We start from the raw sequence: 26910 nt of genomic DNA on the forward strand, positions 1-26910 counted from the left end.
AACCGCTTTCGACTCGACCATGCCGAGGAAGGAAAGACAATACACACAAGTGTGCTATGTCTGCAAACAATCCTTCCTTCATGGACCTGTTTATTAGTGGGACCTTGGGGCCTTCCGTGTTGTAGTCTAGCGATAATAGATCGTTATGACGTCTGCATCACGCGCCCGATTAGGAAAGCTGCGCCGCAGGAGTGATCGATCTTAAACAGCGAAAATTGTTCGCTGCAAATACAGATTTAGTAGTGCGTATATATTTGGACATTTAAATCGTACAGTCACTCGGTTTGCGTCACTCTCCAGTACTCACAGATTCACAACCACGCACCACTCTACCTCACCTGGCTAAAATAGGTAGTGAAGAGATCTGATCTCTCGGTAGCGGTTGTTACCGAAGCGAAACGTAATGAACGTTCTTCGCATGTAGATCGAGCTGATTGTGCGTTAAATGGGCATGCACGCAAAACTTCGAGCGCAAACAAGTTCTGTATTTTTTTTATGGGAGTAATGAGGCGCCCTCTAGAAAGTTTCACTGGCAGGCGTTTAGTGAAACATCATTTATCAAAATATATAAGCACTACTAAATCTGTATTTTCCAAGAAGAATTTTCGCTGTTCAAGATAGATCACGTCTGCGGTGCAGCATTCCTAATCGGGCGCGTGATGCAGACGTCAGTCGTGCCCTAGTGGTCTGGGCGTCCGCTTCGGCTGCGGGAGGTGGTTGGTTCGAAACCCACCGCCGGACACCCCCACCGGTAAAAATGGGTACAAGCCACCTTTTTAGGGGGGCTTCTTCAGGGGTGTGTGCTTGGAGGAGGCTCCGCAAACCCCGCTGCGCCCCTTCGGGGGCAAACCCAGTTTCGAGCAACTCAACCTGCAAAGGTGGTTCGTGTTTCACTCCCAACTGAAGAGTTCGACTCAAGGCTTGTATGCTCTAACCAGCGTCAGGTTCAAACACTATGGTCCTTCGTCAGAAGCGATTCAGAGTATCACTACGGTCCTGGGCAAGTCCGATTTTTCCGGCTGTCAGACTTTGTGAGAAAAAAAAAGGGTCACAAATAGGCTTCTACCGCACGAGGCGGATTTAGCGTTGCTGTCCGCGGAAGTTATCGCTGATCCGTCAGAACAACTGTGGTCAAGACCCTTTTCCCAAGCATCTCCGCCTGAAGAGCCGAGAGCCAGGCTTATTTAACAGGCTTATGTCTTATTTAACACTGATATTTTTTGCCATGTGCTCTTGCCCCGTTGGAGCCACGATATTTCGTAACCCGTCTTTGCTTATGAGAGTTTCATCCTCTTTTCAGCCGACGATAAGCAAAGCATGCTTTAAGCTTTACCACTATTTTCACATGTTTGGTGCCGCCAACGGCGCCTTGTGCCTGCTGTGCTTTCTTGAAGTATCGCGACGTACGGTGTTCACACAAGATTTAAATGATGCATAAGTCTTTTGTGCGCAAAGCGGTCGTTTTGCGGGGCAACGTCATCGCCTAGAAGTTGTATCACGTCATTGTCGGGCTGATCTTCGTTTACAGTCATCTGTAATGTATGCGGCGTCTTTATTCGGCGTCGTCTGTAGAGGACCTTCGGCGTTTCGCTCGAGAGAAACTACACATTTAGAAGTTGCTGCGGTGGCGAAACACTGGCGGTGCACGATGGACGTAGCTTGTTCGCCAGAGTCCGTCATTTGGGGGGAGAGGGGGCATATTATAACCGCAAGTAAGAACCTCCACCATATGCCACAGATTGGCTACGGCAGACCAGCTGTCACAAAGACAGGGATAAGGGACCCAAAAGAAGTTCTGTTTCGTTTTGATACCTCTTTATATGTTCAATGTTAGACAGAAATTAGGCGTACTTGCGCTTACAAAGAACTGAACAACTCGGTGGCGGTCATAGCAGCAAACATGTTCGGCGTTGGACCAAGGACAGAATCAGCGTCGCTCTTAGCCGCACTAAGTTTGAAGCTGCCGACGAACTTCTGAGATAAGGAGCCAATAGCGGCTGCAACAATCTCAAACAATGTAGAATCAGATTCGTGCGGCAGCGATAATTCGAGATAAACCTGGTTGCACCTCGCGTCACCAAGTGAGGAAGTCGCCGTAACTTGGCTTTGATAATGAAAGAACTGTCAATGCTTCGGGGCAATATCGTAATGAAACAACTTTACAGTCCACATCAGAAGAAAAACCCGGCGTCTCGTGGAATGACGAAATTTCTTAATTGGTCGAAAGATTTATCACGTAAAATACGTGAAGTCACCAAATTGCAAGTGACGGCCAAAGGCGCCTTCACCAAGCAGGAAGTTTTATGACATGCGCAGTACTTTGTTTGCCTTATACCGGGAATTACAGGGAAAACTTAAATTTTCGAAAATAGGATTTTTTAGGTAAAAATGTCGTTTTGCGGCATCATATTGCCAGGCTTGGCGGACAGCAGAAAAGCGGTAAATCATTTAAAATAGTAAGGTGGTTAACCAATTTTTAATAATGAACTTTTTAACTATCACAGTTAGGCGCCCGGTTTCAATTAGAGGTTTGTAGCCGTTCGTTAGTAATTAGCCGGTCGTTCGTAACCGTCATATCAGTTCTTAGAATTTAGAAAACGTGAATACCCTTGACGCTGTTGCCCAACATATTTAGGCTACATCCTGCCAAAATACATGCGCATTTAAAGAGCATGCATGCAAAGCAACCCCTCCAAGGCACTTAACTTGTCGAAATAGCCAGATTTTGTCGAGCTACAGCGGCAAGGGTAATCGCGTTTTCGAAAAAAAAATCTGGTATGGTGGTTGCTAATGACCGGCTACAGATCTCTAATTGGAACCAGGCGCCTAACTCTAAGAGTTAGAAAGTTAATTATTATAAATGAGCTAACCAGCTAACTAGTTCAGATGATTCGCGGTTTTCTGGTGTCCGCCAACGCTGGCACTACCATGCCGCGAAAGCCATATTTTATCGCAAAAATCTTATGTTTGAAAAATAATAAAAGTTTTCCCAGTAACTCCTGGTATATACACCCCAAAAAAGAACACACCATTTTGCCCGGTGAGGTGTTTCTGCCCGAAAGGCGGTCGGCTCTAACATTGTCGCACATGTGCAAGGCTGCTCCGTTCTGATTTACGTGCTGTTTAAATGAAAATTGCTATCCGCAACTTGCATCAGACATAGGTCAGGAGTCGAATTGTCAACCAACACATGCATGAGCGCCTAAAGAAGCCGCCCTGTCCTGCGAGTAGCAGACCCCATCGCAAGCAGGATTGGGCCCGGAGGTGCCCAAGTTGCACTACTCTGTCTAATGCTGTAGCATTCTCCGCGTGTAACTCTTCAAATGTAATTAAGTCTCCTCATAATTTTTCTCTTCCAAGCATTTGAGTAGTGATGAGTTTTGCTCTCCCATGTTATCTCCAACTTGCCACCTCCTCTGCAGGAGGGGTGATTTTGGGAACAACAATCATCTTGCGCTACATGTCATTAAGTTTAGAGCAACTTGTGTATCAAAATATCTGAATTCCTCAGAATTTTTATTCTTAAGTAACATATATTTCCTGGCTGCTTAGTTTTTTTGAGCGTGCACTGGATACACAAACCCACAACACAGCGACTCGAGAACCATATTTTATTTGCGTGGTTAGCGCGTTCGTTTACAGATGCTTACTGAAGCTTTTGCGATTTGTCCTTGATACCGCACACGAGCTCACTAATGAGTTCTTAGTACTAAGCTCAAAAGTACGCTCAAAATCAACTCTAACGATTCCTGACTTTCAGAGAGTTTTAGGGGCGGTGTTACATCCAGTCGTAAAAAAATGTCTGAAATATTTCAAGCGCTCAGGTATGAATAAAAAGGAGTGCATTTAAGAAAGTCCTCGAAAATTTCTAGACAAGAATTTTTCACTTCATCTACTAGCTTAGCATTAGCACAGCTACTTGAAACTTGTCTTTCTTCATGCTTGTAGAACGTCTATAGGGTCTAAGCTTAGGGTTTAAGCTTAGGGTCGATAAACTGCGCATGAACGACACTGTATATATGTACGACGCTGCTTCGGACACTGTCAAACAATGTACCCGATAGCAAAAACGAAGAGCGGTTGTACACAATTCTGACTATCAGCCACAACCTTCATACGGCGGCACCGCCCACCCTTCCCTTTCCATATCTTTCACTAACATACGTAGCATCCTTCCAAAGCGCACCGAACTTTACTCATATCTTGAAGATAGTAACTCTGACATATTAACTTTAACAGAAACGTGGCTGCACTCGGATATAACTGACGACGAAATCTTACCTGACTCTCGTGATTTTGTTACTTACCGGAATGACAGACCTAATAAAAGAGGAGGTGGCGTGATGATGGCCATAAAAAAACACATTCCTTCCTTTCGTGTTAACATTTCGTCCCCTCTAGAAATTTTATGGGTTTGCATCATGTCCTCATCGCTTAAGTCTCTTCTTGGCATATGTTACCGACCACCAGATAGTTCAGACTCTTTCGTAACAAATTTGCATGCCAACCTCTTAGATATAAGAAGTAACTTCCCAAAGGCCGACATTTATTTATTCGGTGATTTTAATTACCCGAATATCAACTGGAATACCTTAACTGCATCGGCACAGGACTCACTTAATTTCGTTGAACTAACATTAGACTTTTCTTTAACTCAGCTAGTTTCTCAACCTACGCGCGACCTTAACATATTAGACCTTGTTCTCACATCGGCTCCAGACAATATAAGCCCGATCTCCCTCACGGATGGTTTCAGTGATCACAAACTGCTCCATTTCACTCTGAAAATGCCGTCACACCAACGCAGACCACCTCAGAAATATATCTTCGACTATAACAGAGCGAACTACGATGCCATTAACCTCGGCTTACAAACATTCTGTGATTCCTTTCTGCAATCCTTTCCTAATCAATCTGTTAACGAAAACTGGCGTCACTTTAAAGATAAGCTCACGCAGTTAATGAACACCTATATACCCCGCATATCTTTCCGTGCTAACTCATCTAAGCCGTGGTACCACAGGAACCTGCGTACGTTGATGAACAAAAAAAACGACTTTTTAAAACAGCGAAACGGCTCAAAACACCCGCATTATGGGAAAAACATAAAAACGCTGATACCGAATACTGCGCGGCCATACGGAAAGCTAGGCATAAGTTCATGGCTCACGATCTGCAATCCCTCCTTAAGCACAATCCAAAAAAATTTTGGAAAACATTATCACCTTCCGAAACTTCTTCAGATTTTACGTTGATTGATGAGGCTGGAGACCCCATTGCTCAAGACGAACGCCCTGAGACTTTCAATAACTTTTTCGCCAATATGTTCACGAAGGAAGACTATTCCAATATTCCATCGCCATCAGAATATGACTATGACTACATGAGCCCAATAGACGTTACTGTTGATGGCGTTGCGACATTGATTAACAATCTGAAATTAAGTACTTCATGTGGTATTGACGGGATTAATTCGAAAATTTTGAAACATACCGTGGCTCATTCCAGCGTCATACTCACTCATATATTTCGGCAATCACTTTCAACAGGCGAGATACCATACGAGTGGAAAATTGGAAAAGTTATTCCAATTTTCAAATCCGGTGACCGAACTGACGTTGCTAACTATCGCCCAATATCTCTGACATGTATATCTTGCAAACTTCTCGAACACATCATTGCATCTAACACGGCATTACATTTAGAAGGCAATGGTTTCTTCTTTTCAAAACAACATGGGTTCAGAAAAGGGTTATCATGTGAAACACAACTACTCGAATTTACTAATGAGCTTTTTCACGGTATGGACGAAAATCTTCAAATCGACTGTATATTCCTAGACTATGCTAAAGCCTTTGACCGCGTTCCACACTGTCGTTTAATAGCGAAACTCTCATCATTGCGCCTCGATTCATTAACAATTTCTTGGATAAGAAACTTTTTATCATTTCGAAAACAATTCACTTCTATTGATAACCATTCATCCCATTTATTTGATGTAACATCAGGCGTACCGCAAGGTAGTGTAATAGGCCCGTTACTTTTTTCTGATTTACATCAATGACCTCCCATTAGGCATTACCTGAACACTCAGAATGTTTGCAGACGATTGCGTTATTTATCGCAAAATCCGCTCCTTTAATGACCACATCGCCCTTCAAGAAGATCTACATCGCATTAATAACTGGTGCTCATCATGGCTAATGTCCCTTAACACTGATAAATGCCAGTTAATGACATTTAGCCGTAAACGGTCTAATTACCTTTTCACTTACTCGCTTAACAACAGTCCAGTCACTCTTGCGTCATCGTACAAGTACCTTGGCGTTCACTTATTATCTAATCTCTCATGGAAAACCCACATAGAAAAAATTGCTGCCAAAGCTAGCCGTACATTAGGTTATTTAAAGCGTAACCTCAGAGGTGCGCCTTCTTCCACACGCCAGCTCGCATATCAGACATTCGTCCGCCCTCAAATTGAATACGCATCTTCCATTTGGTCACCTCACCAACAGTACCTAATTAATTCCCTAGAGCGCGTACAAAATCGTGCCGCTCGCTTCATTTCACGCAACTATTGCCGACATTCCAGTATAACTAACATTAAGGCTTCGTTATCCCTTCCATCCTTAGAATCTCGCAGAACAATAGCACTTATCTGCCTCTTCCATAAAATTGTTTACAGCCATCATTCCTTCACACTACCCCTTACAAAACCGGTCCGCACATCTCACCGATTGCATAATCACCTCAGTTTTAAGCGCCTTTCGGGAAGGACCACTGCATTCAACTCATCAGCCCTGCACCGTGCAATCATTTATTGGAATAGTCTTCCTGATAACATTGTTCACATCTCAGATCATGTTATTTTCAAAGAAAAAATAAGTAGCATTTTCTTCTGAAGTGTGTTCTGTAGTGCGTTTTTCAATTTAGTTTTTCAATTTAGTTCTATTTTCTGGTTGGTTGCTTGTTCTTTGTATAACGATGTTAAAATAACCATGTTCTACTTGCTTCTTTTTCCCACCCCAGTTATGTAACCCCCCTCACATAATACTCCAGTCGGAGCCCGTGAGGTATTTGAATAAATAAATAAATAAATAAATAAATAAATAAATAAATAAATAAATAAATAAATATAGTATACCTGTTTTAGAGATTTCCATCTGCTATCGTAGGAGCTTATTAGGTGTTTATTATGTTTTGCGGTATGAGAGCCTCCTGACTAAGTCTTCCAGAAGGTTTACCGCATTGACTGGGGCCAGGTGTAGGCAGCATTTTGAAATGAGTACTGAAGATTAGTGTGCGCATTTGCTTAAACATACAATCCCCAGGATAACAGCCCTCCTGGGCAATCTCTAAAAGCGCCGCTATTGAACCGGCCATGAATAAACAAGATCCAAGATCCGGAACAACATGCATAAAAGTATAAAATCTTGACTGGCAGCCTTTGTGTTCACCACCTTTAGGTTCTCTGCGCCAAACTTTTGTTATGAATTTTATGTCTGCTTATCCCACATACTGGCATATTATCTTTCCTCCCCTCATCTGTGGGGATAGCGTGATAATTCAAATCCCTGTTTAGTGAGGCATCTAGAGTGCGCGAGCCACTCACCTCATCTGCTCCACCAAGCAAGCACTACAACTACGTCACCGGGGCAAAGCAACGTTAAGAAAATGGAATGTGTAGGAAAGTCAAGGAGCCGTGTTGTTGAATACTGCGTCTATACTAGATTATTACGTGCAACATTCTCGAACAAATACTTTGGATAGTGAAAAGTTGTAAAATACTGTTATCGAAATATTGATGGTAATGGTCCATTATTCTGACTTGTGAAAAATATTTCATTTAGCGTCGTTTCCACTGGTCGCACCGAGCAGTTAGAACTGCCATAGAAAACCAACGGGGAACCCTTTTGACGATAACAAAAACGCCAACAGAAAACAAAACTTAAGACTGCCGTCGGGTGGTTGGCGAGTTTATTGATTATTATATCATTGTATGAAGAATTTCGTTCATAAATATTTTCCCGCTCAAAAATGTTTTGTCCAGAACTGTTGGGTATGAACGCCGAAAGCTGAAGGTCTCATTCTCTTATTCGTTTATTGTCCGAGAACATGACGTCCCCATATTTGTAAAAACAGGTTTCCAGTAATGACATAATCTGGCACCGCTAGAGCTTGAAATGGAGCATTCGATGGCGTGCCGAAAGAAGTACAGTCAATAAATAAATGAAGAACTAGAAACTTTGGGTGGCACTCTGAGGCACGCAATGGCCCCAAATCTATAGCCATCTAGCGTAATCTCGGATAGTTCTGTGCTGCGGCTACTTATGACGGAGCGAACTTGCTAAATGCTCAGGGGTGAGCACAGGCTCCCTGAGACCGTGATAAATTGTGATCATAATATTGAGACAGCTAACTTTACCCTACAAATGATGCACTTCCGGATATATCCTCTGTGGACCCTTATAATTAGATGTGTGTTATGACGGTTGTTTCTAATTCTCTGTCAGCATTAGTCACGGCAAAAGTCAGATAAAAGAAGTATAATAAAGAAACTGTTATTTAAGCGCGAACCACATTGAAGCAATAACACTAAGAGGGAAAGGATGTACATAAAATTTAATTCAGTCTCATGTCATTTTAGATTTCCTTTATTCTCTGCTTGTGTAATTGTGATGATAATTCGTACTTTTTATTAAGGAGCAGATGATAAGTTTCGGTTTATAAACTTCATCATGAGGTGGTGCACTTCAAGTGGCTTGTCAAAAGCGCCATAGTGACCCATGCCGAGTACCACTGCTGAAGTAAAGTTCTCCGCTGATTTCAAGTAAGCGGCCGCTCCGTAGTAATCATGGTACGGTTTCCAAGTACAGCGGCTGGCAGCGCGATATTTGTCTGCATATGTCCAATTCAGCGTTTCGAAATAGTTCTGCAAGTTGGGCGACGGGAATAGTGTATCGAGTTGACCAGTGTAGAAAAGCACCCTTGTCTGGTTTAGCACGTACTCTACAGTTTTACGTATATCTACCAAGAAATCTGTAGCAAGGCTGACCAGGAGATCATAGTTGGCGAATTCAAAGTGGGTGTTCTCCCCTACATGAAGGGCTTTTTTGAAATCACTCGTGTTTGCAAATGCAAAGAAGGCAAGCATAGACAACGGCATCTCGGTGTAAAGAGGACTTACCTGACTATTATATAAAGTTAGGTTCTGAAAAAGGGTTTTAGGTTTAGAAGCGAATAAAGTGGTCTCTAACATGCGTATCACCAAGGGGTAGTAAGAAATGTTGCCCGTTGCGGTGAAGTTTCTCATTGTCTCAAACTGGAGCTTAAATTCAGTATATCCTTTCAAATCCAGCATCGATGCTTGATAGAGGAAGTCGCTGGAGTCCGCTAAGTATAAGATTGGTGCAAAAAAACCAACTCCTCCAATGGTTCCTTCGAACGTCAAGTTTACGTCGCCCCTTGGACACATTAACATCTCCTGGGCAAGAGCAACGGAGTAGCGAGCTGTAAAACAAAAACAAAAATACAGCATAGCTTAAGCACCACATTCTCTGAAGTTTCTAAAGGTCCTCTATTATTCCGTTTTATGCTGTAGCATAGCACACAAACACCAGAACAAACGCTTAAAACTGGGCTCTCTTTAAGCTTATTTAAAGACTGTTAAGTTCCCAATGAAGCATTGAATGCACGCTTATGTTCATTACATTACATTACAGGACTGCACAAACAGGAACCTTTTTTCCCATCTGCCTGCTCGTCTTAGACACTGAACTTCAGTATATCACATGGTACGTGCGGCTTAAGGACTCATAACCTCACTCGACGGATAGGAGATGCCGCAGTTGGGGGCGCCGGGCTAATTTTGGCCTCCTGCAGTTCCAATCACACCGGACAGGAACAGATTTTTTTCTCATTACATGCGGGCCGCCACTGCTCGTGGCCCGTGTCTTTGGCTTTGGCAGCCGAATGTCACAGGCACTAAGCCACCGCTACAAGTGCTGCACAGCCTCCTTAATTGTGACCTCAAGGGGCCGGAGAAAATGTCCGGATAGAGCGAAGGTCCAAGTTAACTACTGGCCTTCCAAGAAAAAGCTTTTAACCTTTTCCATCATGTTAAACCTGTTAGCTTGTTGCCTACTTTTCAGGTGCCAACTGCACCGAACAACGATTTTCAGCAGCTCCATGAAATGCTTTACAGCGTGCAATTGGTCAGGAATGCCGAAAGCGACCTCTTTCATGGAGTGACACGGTAGCAGTGGACCTTCCGAACAAGCAGCCGTGCTGTGCGTGTGAAGCCATATCGCGTAAGATGCGAACAGTGCATCACAAATGCATCGTTTCGACGCACAGTAATAACAGAACTACGGGGACAGAAGTGAGGGGAATGCTCATTGGCTCCGGAATGGGGAGATGGCTGTTAAGAAGGCAAACAAAAATAGAAATGATTCGCAACTACGAAATCAACTGAAGAGCGTTCGCTAAGTTGTTTTCAGTTATGCTATGTTTTCAGCTCATTAATGCCTAACAGAAACTATGCAGCAGCTCTAACTTCGGACACCATAACCAAGAATTCAGGGCAAGTAAGTTCCTTTGGCTTCCTCCACTTGGCGCATGGCCTCGAATATTTAAAAGTAGCGCGTTGGCATTATTCGTGTCGTAAGAAGGAAGGAGTATAACCACGGCCGGTCTCCAGGGGAGCGCGCGCTTTTCTTCTTACGGCCTTCGCAGTGGGGTCTGTTTCTGCCTCCCGCCGCACCTCGGTGGGGTCGCCACTGCCCCACTGCTCCATCGCAGCGACCGCCGTTCACGCGGAAGGAGAACGCGCGCTCGCTTCCAGTTGCAGATGACATTTAAAGGTGACAAGGAACTTTAAAATTTAGACGCCTAATGCGCTTGCGACAATTTTCGAACCCGACCGCGGAGGCCGCGTTTTCATGGAGGAAAAACGCTAAGGCGCCCATATGCTGTGCGATGTCAGTGCGCGTTAAAGATCACAAGGTGGTCGAAATTATTCCGGAGCCCTCCACTACGGCACCTCTTTCTTCCTTTCTTCTTTCAATCCCTCCTTTATCCCTTCCCTTACGGCGCGGTTCAGGTGTCCGCCGATATATGAGACAGATACCGCGCCATTTCCATTCCCAAAAACCAATTACCATTATTATTATTTTAATAAACCACTACTACTTTTCAGTGAAATTAATTTACTTTATGTACTTTCATGTCCAAACAACGTTTGAGGCATGTGGCGAAGTTCTAATCCCTAGTTTTCGAATAATTTATTCACTTTTCAAATTCGCCATTTCACGTGTGACGTAGCCACCTTTGCGACCAATCCGGATTTTTCGCTCACAACTGCGACGGGCGCCGCCGGATTTTCTGCAGACCAGGAGACTTAAAGCTGTCGAGTTATTGTTATTTCTCGTAGAGAGCCAGAAGGGAAGGACGCTTTTAAAACGAAAGGACAAATTACTGCCTTTACGCGCCTCTGGTGATATGGAGTATTCCCGCACATGCTCAAATGCATCTTCCTGTTTGCCCGATATAAGACGTTCCACATAACAGCGGTAACTCGTACACTACAGAAGACGCACATAGGTTTATCGGCCATTGTTTGTGTTTGACTGCGCAGACTAAAAAAAAAATTAGCATTCAACTGACAGCAGCTCTCTTCCTAGAGACCTTGCCTTGTTTTATGAAGGGAGCACTGTGTGATTTCTCGTACTATCTTAATTATACATAAGCACATCAATACCGTGACCGAGATAAGCTTAACACTCACAGTTCCTACGGTTTTCAGAATTTGAACAAGTAATGTGTACGCACCTGAGTAGGAGTCTCCGGCGGCGTAGAACTCTCGCCCCTGATATTCAGAAAATAGCTGCAGGAATTGTCTCAGGAATTCTACGATATCTTTTGTGATGTCTGCAAGCGTTTTCGAGTACGCCGAGGTGTCGTTGGTGAAGCTGAATCCAGCCCCTACCGGCACATCAAGGTAGATTACGCTCACGTTCTTCTGAATCGAGTGCTCCCTTTTTGACAAATTCGCTGGAAGCTGGAACGCCAAAGGACCATTTTGGAGGAGCAAACCAAACAGGGCCGAAAAACCCGGACCACCCTGCGTCCAAAGCATCAGGGGTGCTGTAGATGGTTTGTCCTGAAAAATTTTTTCGGGCGTTAGAGTTACTTGCGTTATATCCTCACGGCAACTGATGTTGTAATTTACATACAATTTTAGAAGAAAAAGTGAGCCGCGCTTGGCCTGTACTATTGATGGTACTGCATACTAGATATCATCTTCATTGTAATAAGATGCGACACAGTCAAACATTAGCAGTGAATGAACAGAAGAAAACCTTCCAATGGTCGATACAACGTCTACTTGGTTATTAAAACATCAAATTTGGAACATTACTGTACATGAGTCACTTCCACGGCATGAAAAATGTTGCGAATACTATTGAGCGAGACAGGCTCGCAGCTATACTCGTAAACTATCTCTTCTAGCGATCAAAGACTACGACTAAAAAGCTAACTCAGATACGCATACCTCGAGTAGTATTGTACTAACATTTGCAGGCATTGAACATCGCCATGATAAAACAAGCAGCTGCCGAAAACTCATGCTCGTTCCCATATCACAGCCGTCTAGTCGTGAATCTAGTGAGTTAGAAGATAGACTACGTACGAGTAGCACTTCGTAGAAGTACCATAAATACGAAAATTCATGTACTTTTCTTTATAAAAACAAGAATAGAGTTCAAGTTATCAATCCTCACTACACAAAGAAATGCAAAAGTTATAAATTGTGCTCACTCATAATACATAGAAATATTTTCGTTGATGCATGCTAATGAAATTTTCTCTTTAGTCCTTCCATGATATCAAGCTTACTTTGTCATAGAAGAACATATTCTTTATTAATCACAAAAAAAATTTAACTTGACATTTCTGTCGGCAGTGTGCCGTTACTGAGTGCCGCTGATTGAATATGCAAGAATACTTACTTCTGCCTCTATGAAGAGGAAGAATAGGTTGCTGTTTGTTGTCTTGTTCACAGTTATGTAGCCAGAATGAGCATTGGCGTTAATTCCTGCTGACTTGAAGAGTGTCACATTGCTCCTATTTTTTGCTTCTGTGAAGTTACATGCTTCAATCAAGGGCGTTAGAAATAGAGGTCCCGGATCTGTGGAACTGAACAAGAAAACTACATTCAGTGAGCAAGCATTGTAGGAAGGGTGTCGGTGTGGGTTCTAGATTACGTACGATATACGATCGCATTACTCATCAAAAAATCTCAGCTATTTTTATTTCATTCAGTTACAACAGCGTAGTTGCCGTGTTGCTTCCCCGGGTGACTGATACATTAAAACACGCCTTTCCTGCAGGCATATTGAGAACAAATTGAAGTTGCATTGCCCTAGATTTATTTTTATGCTGATAAGACGAACTTTGAAAGGGTTATGATTCATGAGTTATATGACATTTGGTAATGTGTGCTACAATGAACTTTCAGTTCACTATGTTGAAGATAGCACATGGCTCAGCTGGTACGTACAACAACAGAATGCAAAATTCAGAATCGGATTCCTCGGGTAGCATGTCGTTGCTTTTCTTCAATTCTCTGTTAAATCATTAACTATGAAAAAATTTGACAGCTAGTTTTCCACAACACTCCTAATCAACACTACTTAACTAACATTCCCGTAGAAAGCTTTCCTTAGTTACTGGCTCCGTTCAACTAAACATGCTCGAATAGGTAAACTACGGGCTTACCCTGAAGATAGCTACATGCTACCCGCGAGAACAATGCACACCCAGAGGCTTGATTGATGCCTTCATAGCCACTGAGACCGGTCGAGCTTCTGTGACTTCCAGCTTTCAGGGGTACTATATTAATACGATTTTTGTTATATTCATATTTATGTTTGCTTCCATGAACCAATAAAGAGTTGGGAGCAACTGTTTTGGTGAATCAATATTTATGCAAAAATGGTTGGTTGAAGGCTAGGCCTTTCGTGTGGAGTGTTTTGAGATAGCTATTTGGCATTTCTTTCAGTTACTTCTTAAGCATTGACGTCTTTTCGGGCGCTGACGCATTCCCTGACCCCCAGCTAAAGCGCACACCGCAGCTATTTGAGCGCTCTTGTATTGGACAGCTTTATCGCTGGCTGCTCAAGGCCACTCGCCCACACGCCCAACAGTGCTTTTCGGTCACGTGACGCCAACGTTATAAAAGTCAATGGCTTCAGCATGAACCTACCCGGCCGAGAGCGCGACTAACGGCTAACACTGCAAAAACAAAAAAACACTGCAAGCAAATAGCGTCATGGCGTGCATCGTTCTTCCTTTGGCTTCGTCTCTTCAGTGTTAGCTTACCTGAGGGAGTTTTAGTGCTTGTTCGGTCCTATCACACGCGTAATTATGTTAACGCGTGTCGGTTTGCTTCTGATAGTGTCATTTTTATATTTGTTTTTTTAGTTGGTTTGTGCCTGCATACTGCAGGTCCGTCTAAAGCTATACCAATAGTGTAAGGTGCGAAATAGGAATATTATAAGCACACAATAAGGTGCAAGGAATAAAAGAAACAAACAAAGCTTCCGTGTTCGATGCTAAACAGAAATTCCATTATTACCTATTTTCTAGGTGAAGTCACATCTTCTGTGATTACCTCTGGGTAACTGCATCATATAATTCACCTTATGGACTTGAACGCAAGCGCATAGAGATTCTGTACGGTACAGGGTAAAAAGTTCCTGGGCGCTTACCGTTGTGGCAGTGCGAATTTCAGCGACAGGAAGGGTGATGGGAAATGTTAAGTCCTAGTGTATAGTTACTCTAGGTAAGAAATGTCTATAGCGGTCATGCCACTATATTCGATTTAGCACCACGGGTAAGTTCTAGCCTTTTGCGAAAGAAGTATGACAACTTGGAAAGTTTGGTACATGGTTTCGCGAAAAAGAAGCTGCGCGGAAAAAAATATGGTGAAAGGCAGACGAGCGTGTTCTCTCCTCTCTTGTCTGTCCAGTTTATTGTGCCATCGCTTTTACGCGATTGCACTAGCAGCGTCATTGGGGAATGAAAGCGTCGTCGATCCCAAAATTCCCAGCACCGGAAGTTACGTCACAAGGCTACTAGTGACAACTACAGGTTTCGATGTATCTTCATTGCGTCCGTGTCGCCAACTCTCGACACTTTCGGGGAAACATCTAATCATCAGCTGGAAGAACTAGAAGATCACTCTAGAACGTCACTGTAGAAGTTCACTCTAAAAAATTTGATCACTCTAGAAAGTCACTCTAGAAGATAAATTTAGAAGATCACTCTAGCCGCGACTTCCGGTTGGCATCACGCAGGTTCCGCTTTCCTGAAAATACAGGTTTCGACTCATTTTGCCAATAACTCGCGAAAACAACACACGCTTCCTTCTTAAATTGGCACTCGTCCCTGTCTCGCGTCTGGAATTGTAGCCAGAACAACATACGCTGGGACAGAATGCTGACGGCAAACTGGTCTGTGCCTTCGGTAAACGCGGGGCGGGGAAGGGGGGGGGGGGGGGGCTGTTGTGAAAATCTTTACTTCTGCTTCAGTAAGACCTGCCAATAAACGATAATAAAGTTTTCACCGCGACCCGCTTGGAAATCTATCCGCGCGGCGACTCTTGGATGCGCATTCGGAGCACAACGATAGGAAGCTGGGCGAGTGCTTCTAGATGTTAGCAAGTATGCTTGGCCCCATGGAGTTTATTATCATAATGTCAAAGGGGAATCTATCATTATTATGTCAGAAGCGGCTCTACTTGGTTTATTCTTCACAGATGTGCAACTAAACTTTAGATCTCACCGAAAAACAGCGCGCTTACACGGGACACGAGAAAGGATACACGCACACACAAGCGCTGACTTACAAAAGCAGGTTCTATTGCATTGCTCACAATAAATACTAGAAAGGAAAAAACAAAAACCGTGGAAGGCGAGGAAGAATTCCTTCTGTCGCATCATGTCGTCATAGTTATTCAAGATATTGAATCTCTTTTCTTGTCAATGCCATCGATGGTGTGCTAACGCATGACGCGGCTTTCTTATCTATGATGAAAGCTTCATACAGCTCGCGCTTGTGCTGGTGATTATACCGCCTCAAAATCTGGCTTCGTCCAAAGTTAGGTGTGCAGTGACAGCCAGACACGTGTTTTGCCAGCGTGCTGCCGTATACCGTGCAGATGTTAGTGGCGTGCTCTCGTAAACGGTCGTTTATGCAACGTCCACTTTGATCCACATAAGATGCACCGCGTGATAGCGGGATCTCGTAAATTATCTCCGTGTCACAGGTGGCGAACATTTGTTCATGCTTCTTACTGCACAGCGCTGGTTTTGGGGCATCTTCGTTCACCAATCTGCAAAGCAAATTGAGCTTTCTGGGTGCAGTTAGAATCAGATCCACTCCAGCACGCCCTACTATCTTCTTCAACGAGTGGCTGGTCCCGTGTAGATACGGCACAACAGCCTTCTTCTCTATTTCTTTCCGTGGCTTCTTCGGGTGGCCAGATTGGCGGAGATCTTTCAGGAGATTGAATCCGATCCCTGAAATGAGGGCATCCGGGAAGCCCGCTTCGCGTAGACGTTTCAGCTGGGACTCTGTGCTAGCTTGCTGACGGTGATGGCACGATCTTTTGAGGGCATTCTTCAAGGCGCCCAAGGCTATTGCTCGTTTGACAAGCTTCGTATGCGAGGAAGAGTAAGGCAAAAGGCTTTTCTTTGACCTCGGAGCATAGCACCAGCATAGATTATCCTCACTTGGAAACAACCGCAGGTCAAGGTACTGAAGTTGGCCTTCATCAGGCAGTTCTTTTGTCAATTCAAATTCTCCTAAGTTTTCAGAAAATACCTTGAAAAGTGCCTCCACGTCCTTGCCTGGGTCCTGATCAGACGTTTTGTAGACGATGAGGAAGTCGTCGACAAAACGAAAAACCCTTATTACGTTGGTGTTGAGTAACGCTTCTTTTAGCCGACGATCCGCCTTTGCAAGCAGAAGATCGCTGAGTAGAGGTGCGACACAGGAGCCGATGCATACGCCCTGCCTCTGTACGAACAGTTCATTATTGAAGCTGATAAACGTCGACCTTAGGCAAAAGGCCTTAGCTTCGAGGAACTTCTCTGTGCTGATTCCGCAGGCGTTCTGAAACCGTACGGTACCCATTGCTTCAATGTCTTCTCTAACCGCATCAAACAGAGAGGGGTGCGGTAGTGAGTAGTAAAGATTCTTTCCATCGATGGAAAAAACACTCACACCTTTCGGGCATGAGCCATGAAGGAAAGCAGAGACCTCTTCAGGCTTCTTAACCTGGAACGAAACTTCCACGGCTATCAAAGACAGTGAGTCTTGTAGAAACTTGACCATGGAGTGCTGCCAGGAGCCTTTTTCCGACACGATCACCCTGAAAGGCCAGTTGTCCTTATGTGTCTTCACCGTGAAGAACGCACTTAGGCACAGTCCTTTGCTTTTTCTCACTGCTGTACCCAGCTTTGTCAGGTTGAAGGCATCACAAAGAATCTGGGCTTCTTTCTTCACAGCTTGCGGCTTGACCTTATTGAGCTTACGGAAGTTCTTCATAACGGCTTTACTTGCCTTCTCGCCAAAGGTCGACGCAGGCAAAACTGCAAATCCTCCTTCTTTGTCCGCTACCAGAAGTCGAAGGTTCGCCTCTCGCAAGGACAATGCCACCTCATCAAACCGTACCGATGTTCTCTTCTTTGGTGCCTTTTTTAACACATCGACGCCCACACTGATGCATCTGCCCGCCTCTTCAGCGTGTGCTTTGACCGCACTCCTAACAAAGGAGAGAAGCTCGACCTTGTCAAGCCGAGGTTCGATGCAGAACTTTGGTCCTAACTCAAGGACACGAGGAGCTTGAACCGGTACTTGCGTGTTGCCAAAGGCATGAACTGTCTGCCGAGGACGGCCTTGGCTATCTTTCTTGGGAATCGAGCCTAGAACCTTCTTCCAAAAGAAGTCCGCCAATTGTGATGCATTTCGAAAGGCTTGTTGCAGGCGTTTCTCAGCTCCACCCGGCGGGGCTTCGCGAAAGCAGGCTATTCTTAGGCACTCCTTGAAGTACTCCAATTGGTGCCAGGCCTCGGAGCGAAGAAGACGGCATAATCTGTCGCCATGCTTCCCTGACGGAGGTAAGGGACCCACTATGCAGCGAACTTCGTGCGGGACAAAGTGGCGTTTGAGAGAAACTGAGTAGAGGCGCGCCTTGCACGTTGCTGCTACGACGAGAGAAGTGCAGACAGAAGAATCAAGGAGAAACCACTTAAAAGAGGCGCCCGAAGTATAAGAAATTAACTGCATTAAGGACAGTTGCCGGGCCAGTTGGTACATGATCTCACCGAAAAATTATTGCATATGATTTTGGCAATGCTAGTTCTGAAATTGTGCTTCGAAACCTGGTATTCTCGGTGGTCACTAGGTGGATGTTAACGCGGGACAACGCGCTTCTTAACTTTCTTAGCTATTCTTTCCTCGCTATGTACGTACGCTCAGCACTTCGTTTGACGTTGCAGGTGTCGTCATTAAAGTTGCTGACGTAAGAACTTAGACTTCTTTAGAGAACCCTGTAGCTCTTCGACAATTGTGCTGAGCTTACTGCGAAGCGGAGCAAGGAAGGAAAGAATTATGGCAAGAACATGAAAATGAAATATCGATAGTTCTTTCCTGGAGCACCGGCAGAAATGCGCAGTGCGTAAGCTGCCCTGCGCTGTATGGAGATTTTGAGGATAAATCAACCAGGAGAGATGAATATCAAAGTAAGCGCTATTACGGTGACTGCCTTAGCACCTGCATCGTTGTCGAATACGACGTGGTTTTACGGATCGGATGAAGAAACCTACAGCTGTCACCTGCCATCGATATATAGTGTTGAAGGCAGCACCACTATTGTTCTCCTTACCGGAAACATGTGAGCATCGCATGGCGACATTTTTTTCAAACTGATTTCTTTTAATTTTAGTTCTACTTATAAAAGTATTCTTGCTAAAGTTAAGCCTCATCGCTGTTGGTTACTGTGGTATTCACATTGCTACTCTACTGCATGGAATACATTGGGAATCTCAAAGGCTCGCTTAATGCGAATCTTGAGCATCAGATTAACGACCTTCACATCTGAGCAGACTTAAAAGGTAGTCCTAGAAGTCACAAGCCTCTTCTATACATAAGGGCTGCTTACGATTATCAATAAGGATTTCTTGTGGAGGTCACTCATCGTCTCTACGAAAAGACAGGGAGCACTCTAGGCCATACCAACGCAGTTCCTGAGTGCAGAGGAGAGCTGACGAATACAGCCTGCAAATACACTTCAGCGTCAACCTGAGAAGACTTTGTGCCATTAACTTCTCTGGTGACTTTTTCCCAGCATTCTCTCCCTTCTTCCTCCTCCTCCTCCTCCTCCTCCTCCTCCTCCTCCTCCTCCTCCTCCTTTTAGCAATTCTGGATGCAGTGTTGCTTTTGAGAAGAGTTAGCAAGAACATAATTTGGATGCGTGGCGCACGCTGGTGGTCATCTGTCTTAGCAAGAATGACACCGTTACCCTCAAGGACCAGCGGTTATCTTGCCTTCGCATTATACGCCCTACCCAAGCCCATTTCTTATCACCTATCATTTTTCGTTCCATAGTTCGCTGCGTTGTCTTTAACTTAAGCTGAACCTTTTCTTTAGCCTTCACGTTTCTGAAAAAAAGCACACACAATGCGAAAATCAACGCCTTGATAAGGAAGGCATATCAGAAAGCTCTTTGCGTTACAATCCGCGTGTGATCAGAAAGGCTGATGAAGCTGGGAAGTCTGTATATTCAGCGAAGAATTTTCGCTGTTCAAGATCGATCACCCCTGCTGTTGCCTTCCGCCATTTATGCCATAACGAGCACCTTTTTTCATTCCATTTGTATGCTTCCTACACCAGCTGCGACGTTTCTACTGAAAGAATAGAACCGATCCTTCACCGGTTCTACTGTTTCAGTGGCTGTTGGCTTACGTCACTGGTGCAGGAAGGGGAATCGGCCGGATGCCCACGACACACGTCACGCCGGACGATGAGGCAGGTCGAAGCGCTTCACAGCAGACATGGTGCGGTTATGTAGTGGCAGATTCTAGTACGCGCTTTCTGTTCTGGACCACCATTGAGCACAGGATAGATCCGAATCGGAGGCATTTACATAAACCCACTAACCGCTTTCAAAGCGGTGGTTCAACAGCGCAAACACACACACAGACCAAGTAAAAGACGAGACGCAAACCGGCGCTGAACTCACAACTGATGTTTATTAGGAAGAAGTACGTGATATATACCAACACTATGCATCAACACGAACTAGCTCAATCTGCAGTTCTTCTACAGTTTAACCGCTTTCGACTCTACCCTACCGAGGAAGGGGAGACAATACACACAAGTGTGTTATGTCTGCCAACAATCCTTCCTTCATGGACCTGTTTATTAGTGGGACCTTGCGGCCTTTCGTGTTGTCGTCGAGGGATAATAGATCGTTATGACGTCTGCATCACGCGCCCGATTAGGAAAGCTGCGCCGCAGGGCTGATCGATCTTGAACAGCGAGAATTGTTCGCTGCAAATACAGATTTAGTAGTGCGTAAATATTTTGACATTTAAATCGTACAGTCACTCGGTTTGCGTCACTCTCCAGTACTCACAGATTCGCAGCCACGCACCACTCTACCTCACCTGGCTAAAATAGGTAGTGAAGAGATCTGATCTCTCGGTAGCGGTTGTTACCGAAGCGAAACGTAATGAACGTTCTTCGCATGTAGATCGAGCTGATTGTGCGTTAAATGGGCATGCACGCAAAACTTCGAGCGCCAACAAGTGCTGTATTTTTTTTATGGGAGTAATGAGGCGCCCTCTAGAAAGTTTCACTGGCAGGCATTTAGTAGAACATCATTTATCAATATATCATCATCATCATCATAATCATCATCATCATCATCATCATCATCATCATCATCATCATCATCATCATCATCATCAGCCTTACTACACCCACTGCAGGGCAAATGCCTCTCCCATGTCTCTCCAATTAACCCTATCCTTTGCCAGCTGCATCCACCCTTTGCCTGCAAACTTCTTAATCTCATCCGCCCATCTAACCTTCTGCCGCCCCCTGCTATGCTTACTTTCTCTTGGAACCCACTCCGTTACCCTTAAAGACCAGCGGTTATCTTGCCTTCGCATTACATGCCCTGCCCAAGCCCATTTCTTTCTCTTGATTTCGACTAGGATGTCATTAACCCGTGTTTGTTCCCTCACCCACTCTGCCCGCTTCCGATCTCTTAACGTTACACCTATCATTTTTCTTTCCATGGCTCGCTGCGTTGTCCTTAACTTAAGCTGAACTCTTTTCGTTAGCCTCCACGTTTCTGCCCCGTAGGTGAGTACCGGTAAGATTATGCTGTTGTACACTTTCCTCTTAAGGGAAATTGGTAAACTGCCACTCATGATCTGCTAGAATTTGCCATATGCGCTCCACCCCATTCTTATCCTTCTAGTAATCTCCCTCTCATGATCCGGATCAGCTGTCACTACCTGCCCTAAGTAGACGTATTCCGGCACAATTTCTAGGCTCTCGCTGCCAATTGTGAACTGTTGTTCCCTTGCTAGGCTGTTGGACATTACCTTGGTTTTCTGCATGTTAATTTTTAGACCCATCGATCTGCTCTGCCTGTATAACTCGTTGATCATGATTTGCAGTTCACCTCCTGAGTGACTCAGCAAGGCAATGTCATCAGCAAATCTCAGATTATTTAGGTATTCTCCATTTATTCTTATTCCCAACTGTTGCCAATTCAGGCCTCGAAATACCTCCTGCAAACATGCGGTGAACAGCATTTGCGAGATCGTGTCTCCTTGCCTGACGCCCTTCTTTATTGGAATTTTATTGCTGACTTTATGGAGGACTATAGTAGCTGTGCAGTCAGTAAATATAAGCACTACTAAATCTGTATTTCCCAAGAAGAATTTTCGCTGTTCAAGATAAATCACGTCTGCGGTGCAGCATTCCTAATCGGGCGCGTGATGCAGACGTCAGTCGTGGCCTAGTAGTCTGGGCGTCCGCTTCGGCTGCGGGAGGTGGTTGGTTCGAAACCCACCGCCGGACACTCCCACCGGTAAAAATGGGTACAAGCCACCTCTTTAAGGGGGCTTCTTCAGGGGTGTGTGCTTGGAGGAGGCTCCGCAAACCCCGCTGCGCCCCTTCGGGGGCAAACCAAGTTTCGAACAATTCAGCCTGCAAAGGTGGTTCGTGTTCCACTCCCAAGTGAAGAGTTCGACTCAAGGCTCGTATGCTCTAACCAGCGTCAGGTTCAAACACTATGGTCCTTCGTCAGAAGCGATTCAGAGTATCACTACGGTCATGGGCTAGTCCGGCTTTTCGGCTGTCGGACTTTGTGAGAAAAAAAAAGGGCCACAAATGGGCTTCTATCGTACGAGACGGATTTAGCGTTGTTGACGGCGGAACTTATCGCTGATCCGTGAGAGAAACTGTGGTCACGACCCTTTTCCCAAGCATCTCACCCTGAAGAGCCGAGCACCAGGCCGGGGGAAATCTTGTACCCATTAAAAACCGGTGGGTACCCGGCGGCACTGGGGATCGAACTCTGCACCTCCCGAATAACTGCTCTTGGAGGTGATCAAGATTCGAGCCACGTTGGCCGAAGGGGCACCACCTTTAGCAGGCTGCGAGGTTGTCCGTGACTGGGGCTTCGCCCGCGAGGGGCGCAGCGAGGTTTACGGAGCTTTTGCCAAGCGAACTCCCCTAAAGAAAGCCGGGCGCCAGGCCGGGGGACGCTTGTACCCATGTTTACCGGTGGGTGCCCGGCGGTGGGTTTCGAACCAACCACCTTCCGCAGCCGAGACGGGCGCCCAACCCGCTGGGCCACGCCAGCGATAACAATATATTATCGCTCAACGGCAACACGAAAGGTCACACACGTTCTGAAAAAAATAGTTTATGTGTGAAGCGTCTGTGAAAATCTTCCACCTTAGCCTGGCAATGCAGCGAACGTCTACGCGCGTAGCCAGTAGGCAAACATCTCGTGCAACTTTATAATTTTATTGATCGGTGCACAATCCGTCTTGAATAAAGCAGTCTCCCGCTTTCTCTTAAATGATCTCCTATTCAAAGTGACAAAGCAAATAATCCGCCACTTCAAATAACAGTGATATATAATTAGTAACATTATCCTGTGCTTTCCTTATTAGTTGATGTGTTGTGGCCTTATTGTATTCATTCCATAACAAGCTCTTAAACACACTGCCTTTGACTGCACAATAGCTACTTCGGTGATTCTGCGTCGGGCGCTCTCGCTGCGATATTTAGCTATAGAGAGTTCTTGCAGAGCTGTCAACATCTCCACTCAGTCAAGTTCCTTGGGTACTTGGCTGTAAAAAAGGACCTTCCACCTGCGCGCCCGTTGTGGTGGTGCACAAAAACGCCCGATGAAATCCGAATACATTCCAAGCAGAAACCCGCCGCGGTGGCTCAGTGGTTAGGGCGCTCGACTACTGATCCGGAGTTCCCGGGTTCGAACCCGACCGCGGCGGCTGCGTTTTTATGGAGGAAAAACGCTAAGGCGCCCGTGTGCTGTGCGATGTCAGTGCACGTTAAAGATCCCCAGGTGGTCGAAATTATTCCGGAGCCCTCCACTACGGCACCTCCATCTTCCTTTCTTCTTTCACTCCCTCCTTTATCCCTTCCCTAACGGCGCGGTTCAGGTGTCCAACGATATATGAGACAGACACTGCGCCATTTCCTTTCCCCAAAAAACCAATTATTATTATTATTCCAAGCAGAACCTCACACGGTCACCGTTGTTGCTAAGTTGGTAGAGACTGCGCGCGGAATGAGGACCTGTTGGTTCGAGTAGCAGCAACAACGTGTGACTTTCTGTTTATCTAAATTATCTTCCAATAGAAATAATGCCGCAAACGTTTCCTGTTCTGATGAGGCCCATTATAAAACAATAGCGAGCTTCCTGCGAGCTTCCCCTTGTTTCTGTTACTGATTGCTTCTTTTTTCTAAACATGTACGAATAACGGAATGAAAATTATATGCTTACCTAGAATTCGGCTGCTCGCTACCAGAAGCTAGCTGGAGAATACCAGCGAGAACAACACAAGACCAAAGGCTGGCAGCTGTCATTGTCGTGGAAGTTGCTCGATCTTCTGAACCTTGGGCGTAATCCGGACTGCTTAAGTAGCGAGGTCTAGAGGATTTTTTGTTATATTACTATTTCCCCTCTCAAATAACTGTACGCAGCTGCGCAGCAATATGACAGTCGATTTTTTAAATCAACGCGATGATAACAATACAAGCTAGAACATGGCGGCAGCTGTTTTATCGTGTGTTTTGGGTAGTATAGAGTGATGTCCCTGCGCATGGTGCAGGCCACCTGTGGTGGCGCAGATGTATTCACACTACAACTCAAGGAATCTCGCCGAGCGCTCAAGGTAGAAAGCGATCGTATTTAATATCGAGGAAAATAGTTTTGCTTTATTATGATCGCAACAGTGTTATTGGATTATTATTATTCTTCATAGTGTTATTGTAGTGTTATTGTAAGGTCATTGCATGCATTTCTTGTGGAGATCAGTTGTGTGTAACCTTATGTTTTGGGTGTTTTGCTTTTGTCAGTGTGTGTACGTCATTAAATATGGTACTTAGTGCAACACAACCTTTTTGCTTTTGTTTCTTGCTATGCTTTCTTGCTTTTTCTCATCGTTGCAGTGTTACTTTTGATCGTCGCACCGTTGTCTGATGCGTTGTGTGCAAACAACGGTTCCGTGGCCTTGTCAGGCGCTTGAATATGCCTTTTGCCTCGGCTATCCGGAAAGAAAAAATAAAATTGTATATGCATATACACTGTAACAGTTTCTGTCAAAAAATAAATAAAATGAAAAAAAATGAAAAAGGAAACGAAAACGTAAAGTAACTCTGAAATCGCGGTGGCCACCTCAACCGCGACCATAGCTGCAGGTCACGCAAACCGACGAGACTGCACACAGACTCACGCCGCCCAACTACACACCACACCAGTAACTACGGCGTACTACACAAGGTTGCAATACTTTCGATCAATGCGCCATCCCCTCCCCCCTCCTCCCCACAGAAGGGGCTGAGAGGACAAGATGCTATGGACAGAAGGACACTGCAATCAAATACCTTCCAAATTTACATAGAGCATAATATTCGCTGAACACTGCAAAGCTGCATCCCCGTGTTGCGACTAGAGAGACACAGCATACCACGTCACGTGGGGCTGCAGGGTGCGACAAACAAGACAACCTGCAAACACACTACACTAAAGAGCAGTGGGAGGCTCCTTTTCACAGCTTTGACGCTCCAGCGTAACCTGGTGTCCCAGGCAGGAGAAACAGCCAAGACCATTGGAGTCCCTAAATAAACGCTACCCGCAGCAAAATACTTCTTTATTTTGAACTGTCAATAAATGCTTTCTATTACTACTTGACACACCACGACACACGACGGCTTCTTCGCGAATTATCTGGCCACCTGGTGCAAGCGCACTACACCTGCCAAGCATGGGGGATTGCAGCTGGCTGGCGGAAGGCTTCACCCCCAACAGGACAGCTTTTTCGCTAGGAAGGCATCTAGTGCTAGTGCACTAAAATGTTTTTTGGGGAATGTAAAGCACTGTAGCTGTCGCACTTTTATCGATGGACACTACAACCACGCTTTGAGGGAAGGGAGGAAGGCAGCCGTCAAAGATGAAAGAGAAAGATAGTACCGTAGTCCAGGGCTTCGGAATAATTTACTCCCCTGGGGATCTTCTTGCAAACCGTCATTTCTACCGAAACTGTCCTCTTCCTAATCCTGGCGACCAAGATAGTTTTCAATACGAATCATAGTGGTAATTTCCTTCAATACATTCCGTCATCGCAATATTTAGAATCATTGTTCCCAATCCTGATGCGCGTCTGGAGTGGCATAAAGATATTTAGTGGAACAGGGAACTGGCGTGAAGAGACAGTTGTGCTTGTGCGGGTCAATCGCACGCCTCGTGAGAAACGACCTCAATTGATGATTTAGGCGCTGTTATGAAAGGACTTCGCGGTCACCGACGCAGGACAGTTGTGCAGGAGGCATGCAAGAAACATGGAAGGGTGGAAGACTATAGTTCATCAATGTGCGAAATTACGTCCCTCAAACGTTGGTGGCCAAAGTTCTATTACCATTTGAGTACTCTCTTCTGTTGAAGTGCACCAAACGGTGGATTCTTGCATGAGAACAATAAGCTTCTCAGGAAACTTTTCTTGGCTAAGTATGAGCACATCGGGAGCCATGTTTGTCAGATGCCTTTGTCAAGTACGCCAAATGCGATTGAGACAACAAGTCAATGTCATGATTGCGCCGCAACATTCGCGTGGGCCCTTCAAAGGCATGCAAGCTGATTTGCAGTCGTGCAATTAGAGCTACATTGGCGCCGTGTAAAGTTACGGTCGCACCACTGGCAGTGGAACTGCCGAGCACAACGCCCGAGTCACGTGGGTTGTTGTCTGTCTCTCGCGGACGGAACGCTACATTTTTCCACTTATCATCACCATCATTATCAGCCTGACGACGCCCACTGCAGAGCAAAGGCCTCACCCATGTCTCTCTAATAAACCCTGTCCTTTGCCAGCTGTGCCCACCCTATGCCTGCGAACTTCTTAATCTCACCCGCCCAAGTAACTTAATGCCACCCCCTGCTACGCTTGCCTTCTCTTGGAATCCACTCCGTTACCCTTAAGGACCAGCGGTTATCTTGCCTTCGCATTACATGCCCTGCTCAAACTAATTTATTACCTTTGATGCCGAGTAGGATGTCATTAACTCGCGTTTGTT

The 26910-nt window shown here is 45.1% G+C and overlaps 1 protein-coding gene across 1 annotated transcript; it reads right to left on the reverse strand.

The window, feature by feature from the left end:
* Positions 1–1807: 1807 nt before the first annotated feature.
* Positions 1808–24231, reverse strand: LOC144106249 (putative serine carboxypeptidase CPVL). The gene is made up of 5 exons (XM_077639009.1): positions 24125–24231; positions 13011–13197; positions 11830–12160; positions 7145–9510; positions 1808–3962 (listed from the first exon to the last, which is right to left on the reverse strand). The coding sequence occupies exons 1-4, from the start codon at positions 24205–24207 to the stop codon at positions 8699–8701; spliced, it is 1413 nt and encodes a 470-aa protein (XP_077495135.1). The 5' UTR covers positions 24208–24231; the 3' UTR covers positions 1808–3962; positions 7145–8698.
* Positions 24232–26910: the final 2679 nt, after the last annotated feature.

The sequence above is a fragment of the Amblyomma americanum genome, chromosome 10 (genome assembly GCF_052857255.1).
Source record: "Amblyomma americanum isolate KBUSLIRL-KWMA chromosome 10, ASM5285725v1, whole genome shotgun sequence".
NCBI classification, from domain to species: Eukaryota; Metazoa; Arthropoda; class Arachnida; order Ixodida; family Ixodidae; genus Amblyomma; species Amblyomma americanum.

What these genes read in the sequence shown, in the direction of transcription:
- LOC144106249 (XM_077639009.1), bottom strand. Translation starts at nt 24,207, where the DNA reads ATGACAGCTGCCAGCCTTTGGTCTTGTGTTGTTCTCGCTGGTATTCTC. An exon ending in AGCGAGCAGCCGAATTCTAG is followed by an intron (nt 13,198 to 24,124) that starts GTAAGCATATAA and finishes TTTCTTGTTCAG; the next exon opens with TTCCACAGATCCGGGACCTC. An exon ending in TCCTCTTCATAGAGGCAGAA is followed by an intron (nt 12,161 to 13,010) that starts GTAAGTATTCTT and finishes AAAATTTTTCAG; the next exon opens with GACAAACCATCTACAGCACC.